Raw genomic sequence first — 15,133 nt, 5'->3', positions numbered from 1 at the left:
GTCTAGTGTACTTACTTCCATGTACACACACACACACACACACACACACACACACACACACACACACACACACACACACACACACACACACACACACACACACACACACACACACACACACACACGCACACACCCTCTCGATCCCTCTCCGTCCCACACTACTGTACTTGACTCAGCTTGTGTGTACTTCCGCATGCTGTGTATGTCTGTGTTAGAATTTGATATAAATATCTCCCTTCTTTATTAAACACTGATCTGTGCCTTCATTCTGCATTGAGTGAGAGTAAGCTGAGGCTGGAGACAGACAGTTTCATCACACTGATTGTGACTTTATTGTTGTTCTCAGTCTGTCAGCAGGGATTTAGTTGTTGTTGGTTGTTGTGACATGGTGGTTGATAGAGAATATGCACCAGAGAGTTATAGCTGCTTTCCGTGTGGCTGCCAAGACATTCCGCCTTGATTAATCTTGTAGTCTCTTTCTGTTTGACTGGTAGAGCCGCACAGCTTTCTGTGCTTTTTAAAAATTGCAAAAAGAAAATATTTAATAATGACTTACTATGTATGAAAAAAAGATGTCAGTGATGAAATATATAGTATGTACAGACACGGGACAAGAAGGACATACAAAGGACACTACAAAATAGTAAAAGTGAACTGGACACAAAAAAGGGAAACAAAAACAAATGTATATTTTATTTGTTCCAGATTTAAATTTGAGGATAAACTTTTTGAGATGCACTACATTTTTTTTAAACGGGACCTCACAAAATATTGAAAATCACTGAATACATATATAATGGTTATAGCAATAATTACACAAAAAAATGATGGTAAAATAGACACATTACAAAACACTGTTAGATTCCCAAACCACAAAATCTCTTCTGCAAGTGTCTCAAAATAAATGAGTCAGTCAAAAAACAGTCAAAACAACATGTGAAAGTCCTGATTCAACTTTTCTGAATTTGAATTAAGGTAAATATAAGTACAAGTACATTTGAGGCAATTGTGTCATCTGATAATTTCTTAAAAATAAGTAATCCATTGGAATGTTCGGGCTGTGAACGGCTGTTGCAAGTGTTTCCATCAAAGCTCTCTGGAGACAACACTATTTAAATCGTTTCTGTTGGGAGAGAAATACTGACCTTATTGAAGAAATTGGGGCATTTTTTGTACTAGATAGAAGCTGACTGGACTGAGACATTAATCGGATTAATCCAAGAGTAATTTATTTGGGACATGATAGAATTACTATGATAACTATTGGAAAATATTCAATGTGGGATTAACTTTTATGAGTAGAGAAGTAGTATGACTGGTTGATCTTCTTAGCACATTTTGACTACATCTCCCAGTTGCTGGAGAGCCAATGAGTAGGATCCATGGGGGGGAGACCCCAAAAGGACATCCTGTGGGCCTGTCAGATTATATTACAGTAGATATCACCCATTGGTTTTCTGGAATGGCGTTTTGGATCACAAGTTCAGCATTTTGACTTGCCATTTTGGTTTTTAGACGTTGCCATCTTTTCGTTCCAATTATAAGTGACACAAGAAGTTGGAATACAACCCAATGCTGCATAACACAGATTTAGGCAACCAAAAAGTTTAAAGTTAACTTTCAAGAACTGGAAACTACTGAGAAAGCATTATGGCTGCAAAACGCAGAGAACACCTAAACCGTCCAATGCTGGGGTAGAGATCTGACAAACAAGGTAACCCCGCCCTAAAGCATCACTTCTTTTTTTTTTCCCTCCCATCTATTGACTTCTGTTGTCTCTAAGACCCCTTAATACTAAAGCGGTTCCAGGGCCAGTTCGAACCTCCGAACCACTTCTTCCTTTTTCCACCTGAAAACCAGTTATCTGCTGACAAAAACTGCTCGTCAAGAATCAAGAACCGAATACATCAGGCTCACATCGAAGGGCTGGGGCCAGATTAACCTGAGCAATAACAGTTCATGAAGAGTACTACTACTAATAACGTTATGATGCCAAACAATGTCGCTTCAGACTGAACCCTTCCACTTATGGGGATGGGGGATATGCATCAGTAGATGGTGCGTGTGTGACAGTCAGACAGTGACTGCAATTACCGTTTTCAACTGGCTGCTGCCGTGAGTAAATGGTAGACTAAACGCCGGTCGACGAACATCGTATCCATCCAGCATATCACTCCAGTGTATCACTCCAGCGTATCACTCCAGCGGCCGCTGATCCGAATTAGATAAACTGCACTGCACTTTGGAAAAGACTATAATGTTGGAGAAGTTATTCGGCATTGCCAAGAAAATCAGCGACGTAAATGTTGATGTCAGGAATTGGCACCTGTTGTGGGCTCTGGAAACAAAACAGGTTCCATAAAGAGGATCAAGTTCGGAATCAGAAGAGCACTAGCAAAGACCTAGAGCTGGAACTTGTTTGGTGGGAAAGGGGTATATATCTCTTTGTATACACCCCCTCTGCTTGCTGCTACTATCTAAATGAACTGTTCTCTAATTCTCCTCTCCATGCTTTTAGCAGCCGCTCCGATCCGCTGATGGATTTAAGAGATAGCGAGAGCTACATGATCTAATGGTTGGCTGGACACCTCGCTTACAGATGAGTGAGGTGTCAGGGCTGGAGAAAGATCAATACACTCACTGCTCAAGCCTTTAATTCAGCTCCTATTTCACCCTCCTTGGTTTGCCGAAGACAACGTGGATAAGAACTTCTTTCTTGTCCATCAGATGACCTCACTTCCTGCCTTTAATGGCTCGTCTGATGTCATTACAAAGATGCCATATCCTGCCAATTTAGTTTTTTGCTTCCACACTTTGAGTAGGACGACTATTTAATCATAGAGGATGACACCACAAGTCTCTCATTACAAGCCTTCTGCCCAAGGCTACCAATTCTATCAGGTTATGAATTTCGCATACTGCTCAATGCTTTCTTTCTTATCTTCTTAAGAACTGGACCATCCTTTACAAGAGGAAATGAAATAATGCTGAGGCACAATTTCTTGTGGCAGTAACATTTAGAGCAGTGGCACACCCACATCAATAACATCCGCCATTGCATAATTACAGAGCCACAAATCTTTCCTTGGCCACAGGATTTTGCCATTGAGGGTCAAGGAAAAGGGCACGTTATTCTTTTGACTATTTGACCATAGCGATGGACATATTTGATAACAATTTGTGGTCTCTGGACCTGCTGTATGTGTCTCTTTCCTTGAGATTAATGATGTTATTACACTACAGTGCAAAGTTGATTTCATCATAGTGCCATCAGCTTGTGATAACCTCAGACCTTATGTCGGGGTTCTAACCACAAACACGTTCCAGAAACCATTGAGTCCGGGACGGGGGAACCACAAGCTGTACATTGGCTATATCTTTTCCTGGTTTTGGGATTCTTTGGCACTTTACATTATCCAGAGAAATATTTATTGAAAAAAATGCATTGAAATAATGTAATATGTGTTGTGTTATAGTTTCAATCAGTAGGCATTCGGCTATGTGCGGCGTATTGCAGATTTTGTTTGATTGCTCTCTGGTTTTGGACTCCTGCCTAATTTTGGAATAAACCTTTTGTATTATTGTCCCTTGTGTGTCTCTGAGTTTGAATTGTGGGTTCCTACCTGTTCTGTGTCCAGAACTGTTCATACCATGATCTTTCTCTAACTCACATCTTAACCTTTGTTTTGTGTCATTATAAATCAGATCTCGCAGTGATTTGTTTAACTGCTCACAGTCGGTCGGATGAAAGAAGGATTCTATGTGACATTCTGCTGTGGATTTGTAATTGTGTTGTTTATTTGAGGTCTCTAAGAGGGGCATTCTCCATGCAAGTGTCAGCAATCTTAATATGCTCTGCCATGTTCCCGGTTGCATCTGGTGACGGACAGTTTAACGTAGCACCCCTCACCTTTAATTGTTACACAAACAGGATGTAGAACGGAGGTGATTAATCTACACTTCTTTATGGGTTGCTCATCATGTGTAAAACAAAGGAGGTCTGAGTTGGATCCACTTGATGTTCCACTGCATTCCACACAATCACACGACAGCAGTGGAGCAGAGGAAACAGATTGCTGTGTGAAAACAGATTTAAATTATTCATAGCGCTCTCTTTCTTCTCTTTGCTTGGTTTCCTTGTCTTCTACTAAACTTTTTTTCTCTTTCCCTGTAGCACACTTTCTCCTTTATTTATTCCTGCTTCTGCTGTTCCCTCCATCAGTGGTTCTCATCAGTGCTGAGAGATACTGCTTTATGACCATATTAAAGGCTCAAGGGTAAAATCACTCAGTGCTCAGTTACTTGAATATGAGCTCCAGTGAGAGATGGAATAAGATCTGTCCTCACGCTCGTACTATAACTGGAGGAAAATGCTGACTGAGCAATACTACTCTAACAGCAGTTATGATTGTGTGTGTGTGTGAGATATAGAGAGGGTGAAAGTGGGAAAGAGAGGAAAACAGAGACAGTAAGCAGGGCGTTCAAAGGGGAGAGATAAAATAATACAACCAGAGCACGACACTGACTCTCAATGGAGGTGCTTTTATGTTGTTTCTGCACCACGCTGCAGAGGAAGTTACAATAATTTCTGTCTCACTCCCTCACAGTGTCTCTGAATTTAAAGGGGCCCTACTAGGATTTTTAGGTTTTACCCTTTTTTATAGTGCGTTATATAGGTTTTTGTGCATGTAAATGGTCTGCAAAGGCTAAAATCCCAAATTTTCTCTCCCAAAGTCTCTCCCACCTGAAAAGGCTCAGCTAGACTCCTTTGTTTATTTCCCAGACTTAGTGACAACACGATGTAACACTCGCAATTCTATTGGTTGACAATGGAGCCAGCTAGCTAACCAATCAGAGCAGACTGGGCTCTGGTTTCAGACAGAGGGTGAAAAGAGATGCTGCATTACAGGCAGTATGAGAAAAATAAAGAGCTTTTTGAACATTAAAGCACGGAGATGTCCCAGTTTAAAAGAAAAATTGGTTAGTGCGTACTTTCAAATAATGTAGTTATATTATATAGAATTTATATTACAATAATAATGTTTTGGGTGATTTATATAACTATTTTCATAAGCAAAAGCATTATGAAAATACATTACATACGATATACATATAGTGTGCATATACACCTTAAGTCTGTACAAGTAATAGCATACCATGGTATCCTTGCTTGTATCTTTATCCTCCCAAAAGGTGCCAAAGTATTGGTGTTTGAGAGGGTGTGAACGAGATAAGATTAGATATCGAGCAGTTTTGCACCTTGTATAGCAGCTGCCGTCAGTGCATGAAGTAACATGAGGTGTGAAAGTGCTGGAGGTTGGAAGACCAGCACTCGAAACGCACTTTATAAAATCCTACCATTTACCGTCTCCGACCATTAAATGGAAAGTTAAGGGATCACCGATGTTTTAGAACCCAAAGTTAGTTAAACCCATGGTGTTACTATCCACAGTACACAGTGTACCTCACTGAACTCATTGGATCTCTGGGGAGGGTCGGTCCGCCTGCAGGTGGGAGATGACCATCCAGTGATCTTGTGACAGAAAAACGTAGTAAGAGTTAAACACTCTGTAGAGATGGTCAAAGACTTCAGGAAGAACGTAGCCACTCTCATCTCCATCCCCATGTGTGATTCCTCATGCTGTGCAGTCCAATGCGTTAAATTCCCAAATGAATTATTTGAAATGTTTTGTCCGTACAAGCCTACTTCTTAATGAACTTGGTTCTGAGTCTAAGAGCCATTGGTTGGCTATTTTATTGGAAAATGGTTGAAATGTAAATTATGGTTGGGCATGCCTAAGAACAAACAGAGGCCGAAAAGGGGGGAGAAAAAACGGATGAGGATCGACCGGGGGCGCACTGGCCATCTGTGTGCTCTAGAGAATCACATTACGGCTGTCAAGTGCGACTGATGATCCCGCATTACTGTATGATGATGTGTTTGTGCCTTTAAATACCATGATTGCCAAGTAAAGATATATTTTATGATACCATAACTTTAGATTAAAGAATTGTGGCGCTGCTGAGGGCAAGGCAAGGCAAGTTTATTTATATGGCACCTTTCAACACAATGCAATTCAAAATGCTTTACAAAAATGAAAAACAATTAAGACAATTAAGAAATAGTGCAGCAGAAAGACATAATTAAATGGCATTTAAAAATAGTCATTAAAAAGATAATCAAATAAACATAAAACAAGCCAATGTATGAAAAACCGTAAGATATTTTTGCCCACACCCATTCATACGGCTTGGAATCCCTCTATCACTTAAGTCAACAACAAAAGGTCTTTAATTATTTCTGTCGTGTGTGTAGAGCTGGTTGTGGCTATACTGTAGCAGCAGCTGTCTTTTAAAGCAGATCTAATGAAGTTATCTATGGCCGGCTGTGCGCAAAGGCACTGCGCTCTGCGTGCTGGCACGGCACATCTCAGAGGCTACATCATTCTTTCTGCCTTCACATGCTGCAGGGATTTCATAAAGTGAAGGAGCTTTTGTATACTAGAAATCAGCTGTGGTTGGCAGATACTGTAAGAATCACCTACATTCAGTCATAGATCAAGGCAGACCGGTTTACTCACTATCCTGCTGGGCCAATTCTGGCTAAAGAGTGTTAATTGGGAGTGGTAGCATAACATTTGAAACCAGCCTACCAAACCAATCTGGCCGTAATCGTTGTGGAATGTGCGGGATCGGAGTTCAGGGGCGTTTTTGAGTCCCAGTCCATCCCTGGGTTCAGCTAGATATAATCAACCTTTCAAACAACTTAATTAACAAGCATAAACATGCAGATAAAGTGATGAATTCAACTGCGTCTCCCATCAAACCTATGGCAAGCATGGCTTTTAAGCCAATGGCAACCAAAAATTAAAACCCCTTCTAGTCAAGTTTGTTAGCCTAATAAGCCACATCTGAATCACATTGAATTGAGTCAAATATTTGTAAATGTAATGGCTGAGACTCCAGCACTAACACCCAAACCAGCCCTACTCTCTCTGTCCAAAGCTCTGCATGTCATGTTTCTTCATTTAAAACTCTCTTCATCTCTCTCTCCCAGATATTTTATATTGGATCCAGAGGTTGGTCAGCTCCAATATCATCTGAATGAACTGAGTAAGAGCCAGCGACCTCCCAGAGGGTCTATGCCTCTCCTCGGAGCCGTGGTGGTCTCAGCTGATGAGTTTCCATACATGTTTACTATTCATTCCACTACTGGGGATTCCTACAAACTCAGAGGTAAGAGAATGACGTCCAAATACCGAAGAACAGATACTGTATGACTGAATACTGTGAAGAAAATGTCATTATACAGAAAGGAACATGTGACTGTCAGTATGGGAGTATGTCCTCTGCATATCTCTAGAACCACTCATCCGAGCAGTTGGCAGGTGTTTGGCTGGGGACCAGGAAGTGCAGTGGGTAATTTATGCTCTATGCAGCAGCGAGGGGGTGGGGCTTCAGGGCAGACAATGTCAAGCATGTTAATAACTAATGTTACAACCGGACTCTACTTCACTTTCCTGGAGTCTTGCTTTAATTTTCAGTTTATCTAGCTGGGAATGTTGGTATTGGCAGTGGTGGAAGAAGAACATTTTTTCTCTAAGGTGATTTATGTAAGGGATAATATGCAACGAGTTGGTCATTAATAAATAAGAACACTGACATGGTGATTAGGATCCCGACGCAAAGTGATCGTATTGCCTCTGCTAAGAAAAATAAGTCAGTTATAATGCGTACCAATGACCGAACTGCAGTGACAGCAAGATATCCAAAGTTTGATGCTCTCCACAAAAATAAAAAATGGTATTTCAAGTATTCTATTCTATTTTGTCATCCACAGCTGGCATTAACTGTACCAAATTCTTTCTGCGGATTGATATGACTATCACTGCACATAATCCCCTCAATTCTCCTCAGCAGCAGTAATGTTCTCCTTATCGGCGGTGTGTGAGAATTAACAACTTCTGAAATGTCCAAATTGACCAATCAGAATTGAGTTTTGAACTAAGCTGGGTATTAAAGTGAAAATAGTAGTGAACTATTTATGCCTTACAGTAAAAGTCATACTAAATATCACTTCAAGTGAAGATTGAAATAAAGCGTTATCATAATGGAGTTAACTTAACAGCTGTTTAAGGTGGTGCTTTCAATTCTAAACTAAAGTTGCATAGTTAAATGAAAATAGTGCATCATGCTAACATTGAGGTCCAGCGCTCCGAACCTGAATCTGGAACATCACATGTTACATTTCTCTGGCAGGTAAAAGTATTACTACTTTTAGTATCATTTTTTCTGTTATTTTGCGTACAATAAGTTAGAATAGTAACTTAAATCAATGCTTTTCATATCTAAATGATGATAAATCTACATCTTTTTGGGGCCTCCAGCATTTGCATACCGTGTAAAGTTTTCGCTGGGCTCTTCAAGATAAGATTGTGCCTGACCATTAAAGACCTTGTAGGCAAGAAGAACATTTTAAAATTGTATTCTGGATTTGATAAGGAGTAACTGCGGTGCCAAAATAATAGTAATATATATATTGTTTCCTCATTTTTGTCAATAGGCGTGCTGCTGCATTTTGAATCAGCTGAACAGTTTTGAGAGACTTTTGGTACAGCCTGGTAATTATGAAGTACAATAATCCAGTCTTGAATTAACGAAAACATGGATTAGTTTTTCTGCATCGTTTTGAGGGAGGATATGCCTGATTTTGTGGCAATGTTACAAAGATGAAAGAAGGCAGTCCTTGAAATGTGTTGTTGGCACCATTCAGATACCAAGTGCCCCGGGGCCACAGTATGTGTGACTGTCAGAGCTGAGTGAATTGCTAATCTCCGTATGCGACAGCTGTGATTTCCTGTTCACACTCCTCCTCGCCTGTCCATCTTTGTCTCTTCCTCACTCTCTTTGTCACACTGATGGGTTTTTGGCGAGGAGGTGTTCAATCCAGATCAGATATTTTTATCACTCCTCTGTGTAGCCTAACAAAGCTTTCATCTCATCAGCAGCGAAACAAAGATAAACCAGTCCAGACTGCTATTGGTTCTTTGTTGTCTGGTTTCTGATGCAGGGACAATGTTCGAGGAACTTTAATATTACATTTTGGTTCAAACACATGGTTACAATCTGTTCCATCAGAGAGGCATGTTACAAACAGTTGTTAGTGCCAGAGTTGTAGTGGAGGCAGAACAATATTTATACAGCAGAGCTTATGTTATTCGACTCATTAAAATATACAAAAAGTACAAGTAGCAATTTGTTTCAGCCGGGAATCTTCTGTGAATTGAATTATTTCAGCCCATGATAGTTTGCAAGAAGCAGCCCCGAGAGAAGCCTTTATTCAAGAAGCTGGACAATTTTCATAAAAAGCAACACAAGGAAAGTCACAGCTTTCAACAGTACTGGCGTATTGTCAGCCCAAGACCTTACTTTGGAGGTCTGCCCAATTTACAACAAGCCAAAGCAAAAGTGTGTTTTCTGTGACACTTATGAAGGCTGTAAGTCCGTGTTGTGTTAGTTTTCATAGTTTGTTTATTGGCTTGGGTCTGGGGTGCAGAGACAATTAAGGGAACTACCATGAATGTCTAAAGAGAACGGGATACATAATTGGAGGCGGGTCCCCGTTCTCTGAGCTTTTTAGCCGGCTCTGTTCTGGACAGTACATTCTGTACGATAGTGACTCACTATCACCTCTAGAGGAAGAAGTAGAAATTCAAGATTGAACGGGACAGGCTAATAAGTTAGCATGCTAACTTCAGTAGATATCCAAGCCCGAAGGAAGTGCTCCAGACTTCCCTATCAGTCCGTGATGTCACCCGGCCCAGAAATACTTTTTTCCCATTGACCATTTGGAAAGAGACGTCTGTAAATCGGTGGATATCTAATTATATAAACTACCCAGTATTAACACTTATAGCCCAATTAAAAACATTAGGTCCTTAAAGTTGTAAAATGCGCTAACGGCTGAATCCAGATTTATTTTCTCTCTCCACTCATTCTGCTGGGTCGAGAGTGGGAGATCCGGGCGGGGCTTAAGGGGAAACTCAAAGGTGTTCCCTATGCTCTCGAAAGCCAGGCATGATGTGACTTTTTGCACTCGATAATCTCAGGCCATCTTGTCTTCATGCGCTAATGAGCAGCTCTCATAGGAATGAACGAGGACCCGCCTCCAACGCTGTATCCAGTTCATATTATACGTCCATGTAGATGGACATCTATGCAACACAAAAACATGGACGTCTTGGAAAATACATCATTGGTGTACTGATTTATTAAATGGTTTATATTGAAAACTTAGCATATCTCACACTTTTAAGGTCACACATTCTCCAACACTTGGAGAAATGGCATGAAAAAACAGCAGTCGCCATGAGGTTCATTGATGTGGGGTTTCTTTGGACACTAATAGAGCTCTATATATATGTAGCCTATACACAGTATATAAAGGTATAGGTTTTGGATTTAAACACAAAACTTGTTAGTAGGATCAATCTTAGATATGTTGGGTGGACAAACTGTGGACAATTATAAAAGTTTTAATTAGAGAGTGAGTTTCCCCTTTAACAGTTAAAGCACAGAAAATACATAACCTTTGCTTTCAGGTGATTTCCCGGGCCAGGGACAGACAGCAGGAAACACTCACATTGATTCTGTGCCTCTTTATTCTGTTCCTGATAGCACTGGACGCCAAGGAGCAAGAGTTATGGATGACTCAGCTACAGCTGTGTTCCCGACGCCACTCTGACAGCAGCGCCAAGGTACACAAATACACACACACACACACACACACACACACACACACACACACACACACACACACACACACACACACACACACACACACACACACACACACACACACACACACACACACACACACACACACACACACAGTGGTATGTAAAGTAAAGGTGAGCACCTTATCGCTAACCTTAAATCTGATATTGAGCCTTTCCATATCGATCCTCTTCTGTGCTTCCCTATGGAGCGATGAATTGATGACGTATTTTTGTAGGCCGAACCGGAAGTTAGCATCACAAAGGATACCTCAACGGAAAGCAATTGGATTGCAATGGATTTCAGTATTCTGCAGAAAATAAGTGTTTGTGGCAAACACACATTTATGATACTCAACGTGTAATTTCCACATATTAACACCACTGAAGTGTATAGTGTTCATCAATAAAATGTGCCTCTATACTTGTGGCGGTTGCTCTTAAACCAGGTTCTTTCATCCACTTTTGAAACAGTTTTGAAACTGGAATTTTACTATAATAGCTACACATTAACCAAAATGTTTGTTGCTGTACACTGGCAAGGATAGCATGCATCAACCATGTAAACTTATACCTTTTTGATAGCTGCACACGGAGAGTTATTATGTTTCTGATAATATTCTGATGCACAGGGGACCACCTCAACATTTCAGACACACCTTGACATTTATTTCCTCATGATGACTAATTGCAAAAAGGGAATTCTATCTTTACTTCTGACTCTGCGTTTGGCAATGGCCCTACATCTCTTTGTCTCCGCCTAAGTTCCTGTGGAATTTTGGTCTTCGCTCTGGTAGATGTGTTGATCTGGATTAGAATCTTTACTGACTAAGCCTATAGAGGAGATCAACAGATAATAACTCAAATTGGAACATATATAGTGAATTGGAAAACTAAATAGCAAACAAGGGTTAACTAAGATGAAAAGACCACACAGTTACTTACAAAACCCAAATTCCTCCCTTGACATGAAAGCACAAGGTTTGGCCCAATTGGCTGCTTCGGAATCTAGCCATTCCTTTTGCTGAACCAGGAAGGTACCTCCCCCAATGACCATGGTAACTCAAAGAAAGAGAACTGTACTATTATAAACAAATAACTGTGTAACCTGTGCTAAAAATGTGTTCAGCTAAACTAAATAATGTCTGGTTTAAATTAGTGTTATCGGGATGAAGCTTGGTAACCAAGTTGTTGTAAAAGGGATTTATTTCTGAAGGCTTAATTTGCAAACAAACCCCCCTGTTGGTCAGAGAGTGTAAAACAGGCAGATATGACACATCCACAGGGTATAATGAGTCCCCTATGAGTAAAGGCTTGGAAACATTCTTTTAAGATTCCCTAGTTTGACCGATCTGAACCAGTCCCCTGGTATCTACAGTGGTGCAGTCTGTAGGGACTTGGTCTTTGAACCAAAGCGTTGCTGGATCATGTCCCTAGTAGGAATTGAAAGGTGACAGTTCTCTTCCTGGTCACTGCTGAGGTATCCTAGAGGATTTTAAAGATGGTTTCATCTACGGGCAGCGAGGCTTTGGATGTCATCAATGACTTCACTGGACTTAAACGATACAAGCCTCTATATGCGCTTAAAAAATAACGTCCTGGATACTCAACACAACTTATCACTAGTTTATATCAAATAAACACTTAACCATTTCAATTCAGTCTGTGGTCATAGTAGTTGGAGCAGTTGACTACTAAAATGAAGTCAAATGTTATGTAAAGCGGCAATGTCCAATACAGACACCTTTTTTGCAATTGCATTGTGCAATTATCACTTTTTTCTCATAAAAGTCTCAAGACTTTTATATGTTGCCTATGTCATTTAGTTTTTCACATTTCTGCTACTTTTAGCCATGTACAGTGGGGCAAAAAAGTATTTAGTCAGCCACCAATTGTGCAAGTTCTCCCATTTAAAAAGATGAGAGAGGCCTGTAATTTTTATCATAGGTATACCTCAACTTTGAGAGACATCATGAGAAAAAAAATCCAGGAAATCACATTGTAGGATTTTTAATGAATTTATTTTCAAATGATTGTGGAAAATAAGTATTTGGTCAATAACAAAAGTTCATCTCAATACTTTGTTATATACCCTTTGTTGGCAATGACAGAGGTCAAAGGTTTTCTGTAAGTCTTCACAAGGTTTTCACACACTGTTGCTGGTATTTTGGCCCATTCCTCCATGCAGATCTCCTCTAAAGCAGTGATGTTTTGGGGCTGTCGCTGGGCAACACAGACTTTCAACTCCCTCCAAAGATTTTCTATGGGGTTGAGATCTGGAGACTGGCTAGGCCACTCCAGGACCTTGAAATGCTTCTTACGAAGCCACTCCTTCGTTGCCCTGGCGGTGTGTTTGTGATCATTGTCATGCTGAAAGACCCAGCCACGCTTCATCTTCAGTGCCCTTGCTGATGGAAGGAGGTTTTCACTCAAAATCTCACGATACATGGCCCCATTCATTCTTTCCTTTACACGGATCAGTCGTCCTGGTCCCTTTGCAGAAAAACAGCCCCAAAGCATGATGTTTCCACCCCCATGCTTCACAGTAGGTATGGTGTTCTTTGGAGGCAACTCTGCATTCTTTCTCCTCCAAACACGACGAGTTGAGTTTTTACCAAAAAGTTCTATTTTGGTTTCATCTGACCATATGACATTCTCCCAATCCTCTTCTGGATCATCCAAATGCCCTCTAGCAAACTTCAGACGGGCCTGGACATGTATTGGCTTAAGCAGGGGGACACGTCTGGAACTGCAGGATTTAAGTCCCTGGCGGCGTAGTGTGTTACTGATGGTAGCCTCTGTTACTTTGGTCCCAGCTCTCTGCAGGTCATTCACTAGGTCCCCCCGTGTGGTTCTGGGATTTTTGCTCACCATTCTTGTGATCATTTTGACCCCACGGGGTGAGATCTTGCGTGGAGCCCCAGATCGAGGGAGATTAGCAGTGGTCTTTTATGTCTCCCATTTTCTAATAATTGCTCCTACAGTTGATTTCTTCACACCAAGCTGCTTACCTATTGCAGATTCAGTTTCCCCAGCCTGGTGCAGGTCTACAATTTTGTCTCTGGTCTCCTTTGACAGCTCTTTGGTCTTGGCCATAGTGGAGTTTGGAGTATGACTGTTTGAGGTTGTGGACAGGTGTCTTTTATACTGATAACGAGTTTAAAAGCTGCCATTAATACAGGTAACGAGTGGAGGACAGAGGAGCCTCTTAAAGAAGAAGTTACAGGTCTGTGAGAGCCAGAAATCTTGCTTGTTTGTAGGTGACCAAATACTTATTTTACCGAGGAATTTACCAATTAATTCATTAAAAATCCTACAATGTGATTTCCTGGATTTTCTTTTCTCACTTTGTCTCTCATAGTTGAGGTATACCTATGATAAAAATTACAGGCCTCTCTCATCTTTTTAAATGGGAGAACTTGCACAATTGGTGGCTGACTAAATACTTTTTTGCCCCACTGTATGTGTACTTATATGTCTAAATTGTTGTATTTTATTACTTATGTGTGTTTTTCTTCTCTATAGTTAATAACATAGCTTACTTTTTATTATTGCATGCCTTTTTTTACCTACTATGCCACTTTTGCTGTAACAGTGTACGATGAATGAAGGAATTCTGATTCCGATGGAGGTGAGAGTGCAGTTAAATGTTGGTTTGCTAGGGCAAGAGCATTACAAGTTGGGAGGATAGAAGGACGGCTAATATAAAAGTGTTTTCACTCGCCTATGAGGTCGAGTTAAGGAATTGATTTGACTGCCTGAGTTCTGGCTGTCTGCCGTCTGAACATGAGGAACACTGTCTGCTATTCCTCAGATGAGTCATTTAGTGAAGATGATGGAGTGTGTCTACTCAAGGTTTTTTAAATTCAAAGAAAGAGAGACAGAAAGAGGCCATGACATATTCAGCTGCTGTGTTTGTTTTGTTTTTTAAAGATATTATTTGGGTGAGAGAGTGCCTTTGTTTCACCATTGAGACAGAGGGTATGACATATATAACCCCACAATGCTGTTTCTGCTTTTGTTGAATCAAAAAGGTTAAAATGTGTAGCATTATTTTTACAGGTGGTGTTTAGAAGTCCTCTTAACTGTAGGAAAAAATATGCAATTTTCTCTAATGACCATTTTTGTCCCAACCTTTCTCAGCCTAGTTTAGGTCTGAGATCATTTGATAGAAAAACGTCTGCATGATCTTTTTTTTTGTTTTGTTACCACAAGCATCTAATCCTGTAGACTTTCTAGTGAAAAACCATTTTGAAGATGTGCGTCTCCTTTTCCCGCTGTGATGATTATGGTTCACATCAGCATTTCCGTTTGAGTTAATTATAAAGCAATAAATCTACCTTTCCCGGGGGGGAAGA

At 40.5% G+C, this 15,133-nt stretch overlaps 1 protein-coding gene across 1 annotated transcript in view; it reads left to right on the top strand.

Moving 5' to 3' along the window:
* Nucleotides 1-15,133, top strand: part of LOC134861715 (oxysterol-binding protein-related protein 10-like) — a 47,559-nt gene that overhangs the window by 977 nt on the left and 31,449 nt on the right. The window contains exons 2-3 of the mRNA XM_063879133.1: nucleotides 7,058-7,236; nucleotides 10,678-10,757. Coding sequence (XP_063735203.1) covers nucleotides 7,058-7,236; nucleotides 10,678-10,757 — 259 coding nt within the window. The remainder of the gene's footprint in view (nucleotides 1-7,057; nucleotides 7,237-10,677; nucleotides 10,758-15,133) is intronic.

The sequence above is a fragment of the Eleginops maclovinus genome, chromosome 3 (assembly GCF_036324505.1).
Source record: "Eleginops maclovinus isolate JMC-PN-2008 ecotype Puerto Natales chromosome 3, JC_Emac_rtc_rv5, whole genome shotgun sequence".
NCBI classification, from domain to species: Eukaryota; Metazoa; Chordata; class Actinopteri; order Perciformes; family Eleginopidae; genus Eleginops; species Eleginops maclovinus.
Note: the sequence above shows the minus strand (reverse complement) of the source record. Positions and strands in the feature narration are given on the sequence as shown.